This window comes from Zophobas morio, unplaced genomic scaffold, assembly GCF_036711695.1.
Source record: "Zophobas morio isolate AGI-343-1 ecotype UQ-CSIRO unplaced genomic scaffold, CSIRO_AGI_Zmor_V1 ptg000017l, whole genome shotgun sequence".
In the NCBI taxonomy this organism is placed as follows: Eukaryota; Metazoa; Arthropoda; class Insecta; order Coleoptera; family Tenebrionidae; genus Zophobas; species Zophobas morio.
The window spans coordinates 15,887,370-15,898,043 of record NW_026972122.1 but is presented as its reverse complement, the minus strand read 5'-3'; the positions used below and the strand labels follow the sequence as shown (position 1 = coordinate 15,898,043).

Below are 10,674 nucleotides of genomic sequence, written 5' to 3'. Positions count from 1 at the left end.
GGAAGTTAACTAGGATTTTGCCTATTCATAAAAAAGAAAGCACTGCGGATATCAGTGATTACAATTACAGGCCAATTGCTTTGATCGACAACTTTGCTAAAGTGTTTGAACTTGTAATGCGTGCTTGCATCTTTTCCCATGTTTCGCAGTTCTTGGCACCGGTGCAGCATGGTTTCATTAAAGGAAAGTCGACTGTCACGAATCTGATGATTAAGACGCAATATATCTTTGAGATGCTTGACAACCATCTCCAAATTGATTGCAATTATTTATATTTTTTTAAGGCTTTTGATCGTATTGACCATCGTATTCTATTGCAAAAACTGGAGAGTTTTGGTTTTTCCGACGGTTTGCTAAATGTCTTTAAATCTTAACTGAGCAAGAGATATCAGTAGGCATTTTGTAATAGTTGCTCCTCACGTCAGTTTCCACAGACATCTGGTGTACCGCAGGGCTCGGTATTGGGACCATTGTTGTTTATAATGTATATCAATGATATTGTCGATGTTCTGGATGTTACTTTCTTACTTTATGCAGATGATTTGAAAATCTTTTTTCGCATACAATCCTCTTTGGATTCTGTTCGTCTTCAAAACAACTGAATCGTGTGTTGCTATGGTCAGAAAAAAATAATTTGCTATTAAATCCTGACAAATGCGTCGTAAATTCATATTCGATTAAACTGTCAAATGCTGTACACAATTACGTCCTGGATCAAACAGTCCTGCAACGTCCTGATTATGTATGTGACTTGGGTGTTACATATTAGGTACATATGATGCTAAATTAAGTTTCAATAAATACTATGAGATTATCTCGACCTCGGCGCATAAATCATTACGCTTTGTTGTTCGCAACGTGGCGGAATTTAAAGATCTTGATGTTTTAAGGGTTCTTTTGGTATCATAACCTACATTTCTCTGCTGGCAAAAACCCAGCGTCGATTCCTAAAATTTTTGTCTTACATCTGCAATGGTGTTTACCCTATAAGAGGACTTTCAAATTACCTATCTACTGTTACGTAGATTTAATTAACAAAATTTCGTCTCTCGACGAACAGCAGCTTCTATATTAATGTTGCATAATACATATTTTAAACTATCATATCAAATGAGAAGATCTTCTTGTGATTCTAAAGCTGCGTGTGTTAAAACCTGGTTTAAGATCATATTCTTTGTTATTGCATATGCCTGTCCCAACAACAAACATATCGAAATCGTCCCCGGTTTATCAAATGCTTCAAAACTATAGCCAGGTGAAATCTGAAATTGATATATTTAATAGTTCGCCGGCAAAAATTAAGCAGTTTTTCAGTGTGTAATCTAACCACAGTATAGAGATCAATCAGTAGAGACAACTCGTGTCGGCGCCTTTGATCTTTCTGACCCGAATTTTAAGCCGTCATCGGTGGTCGTTGCCCAAAATATTTCTAGATGTCGCCACCCAATTTAAAAAGGATCACAAACGCTTCATTTTAAAATTGATTCGTGTACACAATTTACTACACTTTGTGCAAATGAATTTTTGGAAAAGACTTAAAAATAGTGTAATAACAATAACATTTTGTAACTAGTTGATCTTAGAAACCATACAGTCTATTATAATAAATTAATTAAGCGCCGTATAACAGAGATGCCGTGTTGAAATTTAGATGTGGCCGGCTTCTCTGATAACGATTTTACGTTTCATTAATTTCTTTTTCATGATGGCTGTAAATGGTTGTAAAATTCAACGTTATTAGAAAACGCTAATATATGTACATTTAATGTTTTTACAAAAAAAATTAAACAGTAAACACTGGTCCTATGAAAAAGTGAACAACGCTTTTTAAAATAATGTGTCTGTGAAAATTATACTTAACTGCAATAATTACACCGGAAGATCAGTCTTAAATCATCAAAACCAATACAACTAAACTGCCAAATTTCAAATATTTCACATTAAAGTCACTAGACAAACAAAGTACCGCAGTTCAATGTACCAATGTATAAGAAAGAGAAGTACCTTGCGTTGCGCGCCCTCATACGATCACAAGACAAACGACCACCCATGAAAACGGGTCAGTAAAAATAGCGAGTTGTCTCTACTGATTGATATCTATACTGTGGTCTAACTATATGTTTACTTAGTTGTGTTTGCCTTCATTTTCCAGTTTTATCCCTCAGTAATTGGGCTTTCAGCCTGTTGAGGGATTATAATAATAAAGCGCAATTTTTATTTAGAAAAATGTTTGTTGTAAAAGTGATGTATTGACTTTACAAAAGTAGATAAGATACCATTTGATAAATACCGCCATCTTGCAGAAGAACCGTCATAGATCCACAAGTGCTAAGATGAAGGAGAAATAGGCTTCGAGTAATTGCCAGTCACTACAGATCAACGACTGACCCTACTAACAGCTGCTGCTTATATGTTATAAAAATTTACAACATGGGCTGGAGAAGCTGATGGATTAGTTTCGCTTCAGTTTAAGTGTGAGTGTCCTACATTTCATCTTTCTTAAATTGTTCAGCTTATCGGAAATGAACAGTGATTTTAGTGTCGCCCCTCTATTTGTTACGTTTACACGACCATAATAACGCTACGTCCAAGTTACCATCAACTGGAGAAGTTTACAATTTATGTTACATTCTGACACTGTGCATTTTAACATTACACAGGAAGCATATTCTGCAATAACATAGTTTAGTGCAATACAGCACTTTCATCAAAGCAAAACCAATTATTTAATCATTATTACCATTCCCATTTTTGGTATTGTCCGTGAAACTGTAAAATTGTGAAACTTGAAACTGTGTAGTCATGTTCTCATGACAAGAACCACCCTCCTTGTTTAATGAAGAGGCATACCTATGTGTTTAATTACATTTATTCATGAACTGATTGATTTATAATCGAAATGTATGAGAGTAGAAGTCATATGGCCTCCGACAATGATAAATTTGTTTTCTTTTTTTAATAAACGACTTTTATTTTATTTCTAGCGGTATCTTTATTTACTACGTCACGTATTTCGCATCATCTATCAAACTGATTTATTTTTTTATATAGTATTCTGGCAGTGGTATATTTTATTTGCGAGGAAATGGACACAAACATAAAATGAAAACCTTAGACATTAATTTTCCGTGATCTCTCAGTTATATATTATTATTAGGGATGTACCGACTGTAGGTCTGGCCGACTAACCGACTAGCCGATTGTTCGGCCAGTAAAAACCGACTAGTCGGCCGACTGTGCGGCTTTGCTAAAACCGGTTTATAAATGCGACAGACAGTGTGTTTTTTTTCTATTTCTCTGACTACCTTAAAAATTTGTTTTATTTTAATAAAAGGGATAACTAAAGTTCCTTTGTTTTCCAAAAAATGTGTTAAATTTGTTTGGATAATTTTAACATTTAATTTTTTTTTTGTAGTTACTCAGTACAAAAATAAAGAATAACATAATTTAGGGCCAGTTCATACAATATTTTAACTGAGATTAAGTTGATCACGCATTTAACAAGGCCATTAGTGACGTTTGATTGGCGTAGAGTCGGTCACATGGTACTTTAACGCCGTGTTAAAAATTAAATCGCAATTAAATATTTAATTGAGGTTCTGTACACCGGGTTTAATTGTATTATATACTATTTTAATTTTAATAAAAAAAGCCGTTTAGCCGACCAGTCGCCGACTGCCAGCCGACGATGAAAAACGGCTGACTAGTCGGCTTATCCGACCGGTCGGCAACTAGTCGGTACATCCCTAATTATTATAGGTATATTTGTGATTATGGCTTATTTTGTTTGCTATGCAGACGATCTATTTGGCTTTGATTTTCGACCATGCTTCGATAGCCGTGTTCAACTATTTTAATATAAATTCACTGGACAAAGCATATATAAAATTCGATTCCAGATTTCTTGTTTAAAGAAAAATAAAACGGCGAGAATGTTTTACAATAAATGAATACCTACTCTCTCTCTAGGTCTTTGTTAAGAATACATTTTCGTTTTGGCATTTTTATTCTTCTGACAACGACAGATGTATATAGGTACGAATGTATTGGGATTGAGCCTAAATCAAATTTAGCGAACATCCTATCAATTTTCGATTAATTGTCTTTTTTTGAAATAATACGAAACTTATATGGGTCATTTTTCAAAATATGGAACAAATTAAAAGGTTTGAAAATATACGGAACGGCTGATGAAAATAAGAAACTGTCCGCTTAAATACGAGACGGATGATCGCTTTACGTCGAGGCACTTGACTACCTTTATTATTTTTGCTATGCACTTACTCAACTACCAATAACAGGAATAAAAGACTATTTTTTGCAAGATTGAGAATACTGTTGAAGGACTTGCCACTTTAGATCATATAATAAATTATTATATGATCTAAGCTTGCCACATTCGAAACAGGTATCTAGGTAAAAAAAATGAGTTTCATTCAGTATTTCCTCTTGCTGCGACTCCTTTAGTTGTTTGAATGAAGCAATTTTCCTCTAAATTACATTATTCTGTGATAACCCAAACATCCCGCCATAATTTGACATATGAACAAAATTTTAAAAGCCGCGAAAAATTGAAAAACTTGCCCTGACTTGTGATCGCCAACAAAAGTGGAATCCTGTGTTGTGTTTTTTTTTTATGGCAGACTGCGTTCAGATGCATTGCCTATTATTAAACCTGCAAGAGAATAATTAGGTCTGAGACAAACTATTAAACCTATAAGAAAAAAATATAAAATCCCCCCATTTTTCGAGTCCACGAAGGCATGAGCTTAACCGCAAATTTTCAAGGTCCTTTCCCTCAAAATGGACCACGTTTAGAACAGTTTAAAATGCCATAAATGAACTACCTATTAGCAATCTCGTGAGAAGTTAAGAAGTGTTCCATATAATGTAATACCTTAGAAAAAAAAAACACAAACCTAAGTTATAATTTGATAAACAAAAGAGTGAAGCCTGAATAACTGAATTTCCTAACACGTGGTTTTTCATAGCTGTTAAATTGTGTGAGAACCAGGAACAGTTAAAAATCAACATGAACTGTGAATTTACAAACAACAGACAAAAATTTGACACCACGATGTTGACATTAGCGGAACTTCACAATAGTTTAGATTAGAGGAACATTAATAAATAATTAATTACGCTCGTTGGGAAGAAACTGTGGCGTCTGTAGGATTAATTTTCGAATAGACAATGGCCATTTTATGAAACTACAAAATAAATTTAACCTACTTCGTGTGACCATCAAATTTTCTACTTGAAGCTGTACATTCTAAACATAATAACAGAAAGTCGCTACATGTGGTTGCTTATGTCATGGAGTAACAATCTGTATTTATTTCAAATTATTCACGGCTCGAAATTTTAATCCAAACTGGGACATATATATGTAGTCATAACAACTTTAAGCACCATATTGTTGGTTTTTGCCTTTTCTTATTCTCTAACAGCTTTTACGAATGACACAAAAAAAACGAATTTACTGAATTTATATGTGACATATTTTTTCTTCTAAACGTTTTTCGTTATTATTATTTTTTAATTATGAAAAATACGTCTTCTTTATCAACTCTCGAAAAAAATGTTGCTGCTATTTATTAAAATAATTATAGTACTCAGCACTCTCAGTTCATCTCGTCAGGATAAGAAAATTTTGGTTGTCACTTTTCTATCATTTCGAAAATCTGGATATTGTATATGCCTTACTGTCACTTTGACACTGAACGTTTAACGGTGCATCCAGTGTCAAAAATGACAATTTAAAAAAATAACTTTCGACTAAAGGTGTTTTGCACTTTGTGACAATGGAATGACACTGATGTCCAAGATTTTCTGACTTTGATTGTATCTATTTTGTCAAACCTATATTTAAGGTAGACTCTTACTAACATTATTGTCTAAAACTAGAAAAAAATCGAAATGTCAGTTTTAAATGAATTTTATTACACACTGTCCTACAATAACTTACAGTAGCCGAGTACGGATATTCGGTTCAAATTATAGTTTTTGCACCCTTGCAATGTGAAACTATCAAATAAGCTGTAAGAACCGAATATTTGAACACAGCAGAATTTTTACGTTTAAAAATAACCTGTCATAGCTGTATAAACAATAATCATCACAGATTACAAGCTATGAAATATAAAAACAAATAAACAATAATGTAGCATATAGCTACAATGTCTATATTGTAAATGTAAAACGTTCCATTCACAATAAAAATACTACTATAAAACATAATTACAATCATGATGGAAAATGTTGTGAATGGTAACTATAACAAAAAAGAAAAACTATAACAATGTATAACACAATACTGTCTTTTATAATAATAATTAACGTAAAGTGCGAATATTTCAATAAAACATAATAAACACACCACGAGACAATAATAATTATAAGCGCTGCTTGTATTCATTATAAAATAGGTCTTTATTCTTTAAAGTTTGCATATTTTGATGTTTCGCCTTTAAACTAGAATCTATTAGGTACTTAATTATATAAATGGAAGCGCAAAGCTTGCACATAATCATTTTCGTTTTTAATTTTATTGTTCTTTTAAAAAATTATAAAAGCTATACATACTGAATAAGTTATTAAGCTCATTTTGAGATTGTATAATTTTGAAATGTTTTTCATATTGTTTTGGCTAATAGACATGCGCATAATTTAATCCCATCAATTTAACTCATATCCAACTTAAGGAATCAAATTATGTAACATAAATACACATTCACTGACTGCATAAATTGCTACAAGATTTTTCTGTTACACCTAAAAGACTAAAATATTTCGATTTTCAGCAATATTTTCAAAGCGTAATCAAAATCTTGAGTACATATCGCAAGCGCACGATGATCTCGTTTTTCTTCTTGTTTAAAATGTCATATACCCTAGTGACGATAATAAAAACTTATATACTATTGTAGAATAGGTCCCTATAATTGTCGTAACATCACAAAGATTAATTACAATGCAGTTAGTTTTTGCAAAAAATATATTAACTTTTGATGGATACTTTTATAAATTATAGAAAAATATTTCACGTATTTCTTGCAAATCCGAAGAAATTACAATCAATTCGAGGAAGTATAATCGTTTCTTAATATATTTTTAGAAAAACTAGCTGTTCACAAATAAACTTACTTACAAATAATTTTATGCTACAGACTTAATCTGTACACAATGAATGTTCGTATAATGTCTTTATTTAAATAATTTAATTTGAAAGCACTGACCCAATTAATGTTAAAGATTTAGGTTGGAATCAATTATTTGAACATCCTATAGTTGTATAGGAATGAATGAGTTGTTACAGTATTTCACAGAAATACAAAAATACAGAACAAATTAAAAACGCTATATTTAATGGGATATTGTCAACTTTACTTAAAAAAAAAACATATGAAGATCTGTCATAAACTAAGCACGGTTGGTTGCTTAGCAGTGTTATAACTGACGATTTCTAACATTAATAAGAAATGATTAAATTATTTATGATCAATAACATAAAGAAATGACAAATGGGACTTACTACAGCCTACAATCCTATAAATTTGTAACAATCCTTGTCAGTGCTTAAATTATAATCATAACAATACTAATAACAATAAGTTAAAATTTGACTAAGCAAGGGTCCGAAGCTGATATGGGAGTCGGGATATTTTGACAGAAAATCTGCAAATGATTTCACAACACACGTTCAAGGCACAATATGTATTCCAGTACTTTTTATTGATGAGACGAAATAAAAAATCTGCCTTTGCAACACCCAGCAGATATCAATTATGGCACTTATTGTAACGACTACAATAATTATAAAGATTTCAAGATGACTCTTCATTTTTAGATACGATATTATTATATAAAAATACTTGATTGCGAATTTCATTATACATTTGAATACTAGAGGCCAACCTTAAAAATGTTCGAGAGAGCACTGAAATACCTACGATTTACATGAAGAAATTTAAATTTTAACGCAACATATTTCGTCTAAAAATCTATGAACATAACCAACGTTACCCTTCAATCGCTTCAGTTTTTTTAAACCTATTATAAAATGTAACGCAAATCTAAAGAAATGATTGTTTTTTGGACCCTGCCTTTTGCTTGGGCTGTTTTACCCTACCACAATAATCTAATAGCATGGAAAGACAGAGTGGATAAGAGATGCCTTATATTAGGGAAATAAGTTTTGTTACAATCATCACTCAGATATGTCTGGATCTACCCAGTCTACTCTTGCCCAATCTGGAAGTTCTGTCTCGAATTCCCATCCCGGACCCTGGAACATAATAACTCTTATAATAAACCCTATCTTCCGCTTGATTGACGACTCACCCTGTATTTCCAAGCGTGTAAATACATAACTAAATCTTGAGGTTTGGGATCCCGATACCGGACCTTACACTCGTAACAGTGCTTATCGACCGTCATTTTATCAGGATTAAAGCTAAAGTCCGGAGCTTCGTGACCTGTTTGAGTAGCAACTGTTACTTTAGCATCTACATTTCTACTAGTGGTGAGTGACGATAAAGCTAATGGATGCGGTGACGACTCGCAAGGAATCGAAGAATTGTTGTCACAAGATTCATCGCACGGCGATGGTTCTCTTGACACAGGATCAGCGTCGTCGTCTCCTAATACTCGATCTGGAACGGTAATGGTTGTTTTTTTGCATGATCTTGTTAATATTTAATTTTACCTTTAGGCACAAGAGGTCCGACCAGGGAATCATCCAGATCTGCCTTCCTAGGATTAAACATGGATAATTCGCTGTCTCCATCCATCCCTAACCAGTTTTCAGCATTATGGATGTGTATCAGGTCACGTACTAGTTCTTCGTCAGATTTTCCTCCTAAATCTCCGCCTTTTCCTTTCATAGGCCCAAAGACTTCGTGGTTGTATAGTGGGTCGTTGACCACGGGATATCCTAAAATATTGCATTACTTACTTTAGCAAGAGCTGAGAATTTGTTACAGTAAGTTTCACATCTTGAATATGAAATATCATTATAAGCTAAGGATTTAACAATTTTGAACAAGATCTAAAAATCTTTATGTAATAAGATATTTAATTTTATGTACAACTATGTATTTGTATTTATGACTATAAAATTTGTACTTTACAAAAAACGAAAACTTAAAAATGAAACAGCGTAATTAAAAAACAGTAACAGATAATACAGGATACTGAATAAACGAGTACCTATAGGCAAATCTAATCACCCTTAGGAAAAATGTTGAAATATAACTAATTATAAAGATTATTGCACACTGTAATTTATGTATGTTTTGTATTTTAAAAATAGTGGAATGCCGAATTTTTAAATCATTAATCCGTTTGGCCAGCCTATACAATTAAGGACATTGTAATATATAATAAAAAGCATTAGAAAACAATATTCAATTTCAAACTATATTTTTTTTATTAATTTTTTAAGTAATATTTACAGTCGACATTTTAAATTTATGTGATTTAAAATGCAGTATGTAGTTCAATGAATTAAATATGTAATACTCAAAATACTGGTAGCGATTGTTTAAATATTATAATAATATTCACAAGAGGTATTTCCTCCCCAGAAAAATGTGAAATTAACTCAAACAAGTAATTTATCGGAATTAGTTCAATAATAATGGTTGTATCCAGATATAAATTATCTATTTTGGTACAACGTTTATTCAATAATGATCAACAACTATTCCCGTTCTGGTTTCAGTGTAAAGAGGCTTAACTAAATCCGTTCACAAAACGTATATATGTATATATTTATAAAACTTCCACGTACTCATAATATGTATTTCTTGAAATAAAAAATCTACCTACGTATATTTCATCAGTTTTATGCGATAGGTTTCCGTAAAAATTGAATTGTATATTTTTATTTACTTTCTTAGCATCCGTGAAAGGTATTAACCAGATAAATGAACGCTTACCTAAGTACTGTAAATGTACCCTGATTTGATGCATGCGTCCCGTTTTCGGTTTGCATAACACAATACTAGTTTTTCCATTATAACCTAATTTTTGGAAGATAGTGTTACAATCTTTCCCTTTAGGAGAAACCTTGCAAACTCCTATTTTGTAACTAACAACTTCGATGGGTTCTTTACATTCTATTATTTCACTAGAAGAGAAATAAGGTCAATTTATATTTCAAGCCAACGGGAACCTAATAACTCACTCTGGAAATTCCCCTTCCACTCTACAGACGTATTCTTTCTGCACAAGTCTGTTCCTGATTTGGTGTTCCATTTGTCTGGCCTTCTTCGGAGACCTGCCAAACAGTAGCAGGCCGCTCGTTAACCTATCCAGCCTATGTATTGTCCTTAAATTCTTCAAGTTGTATTCTTTGGCAAGTATAAAAACTACGGTGTTGTGTCGGTATCTTCCGCATGGGTGAACCTAAAAGCCACATAATGATTCTCATTCAAGTCATCATAAAATAAAACGACTTTTCTTTTTTTACTAAGAGCGCAAACCTACCTGAAAAATTAACGTCAAGCAGAACAAAATATGCCAGCAGAGTGAATATGTAAAGAAGCATCAAAGAGACTCTCGGAACTAAGAAAACAAAGTCAAAGGCCATGCAAATGTGTCTCTGTTATCTCTGAGAAAGTTAGCCAGAAAAAGGTACACTACATAATAAAATACACATTTGTGTTAACA

At 32.5% G+C, this 10,674-nt stretch overlaps 1 protein-coding gene and 1 long non-coding RNA gene across 6 annotated transcripts in view; one reads left to right on the top strand and one right to left on the bottom strand.

Annotated features, from left to right (window-relative positions):
• Positions 1-2,070: 2,070 nt before the first annotated feature.
• On the top strand, positions 2,071-2,977 carry LOC135130453 (uncharacterized). The gene is made up of 2 exons (XR_010280779.1): positions 2,071-2,246; positions 2,304-2,977. It is a non-coding gene; the product is annotated as an uncharacterized LOC135130453 (long non-coding RNA).
• A 2,945-nt stretch (positions 2,978-5,922) lies between these two features.
• LOC135129808 (pseudouridylate synthase RPUSD2-like) overlaps positions 5,923-10,674 on the bottom strand; it is a 395,425-nt gene continuing 390,673 nt past the window's right edge. For all 5 annotated transcript variants that reach the window (XM_064057054.1, XM_064057055.1, XM_064057056.1 and 2 more), the window contains 5 exons: positions 10,190-10,410; positions 9,942-10,132; positions 8,708-8,935; positions 8,344-8,654; positions 5,923-8,287 (listed from right to left, as the gene is read on the bottom strand). In XM_064057054.1, the coding sequence (XP_063913124.1) occupies positions 8,210-8,287; positions 8,344-8,654; positions 8,708-8,935; positions 9,942-10,132; positions 10,190-10,410 (1,029 nt within the window). In that variant the 3' untranslated portion in view covers positions 5,923-8,209. The remainder of the gene's footprint in view (positions 8,288-8,343; positions 8,655-8,707; positions 8,936-9,941; positions 10,133-10,189; positions 10,411-10,674) is intronic.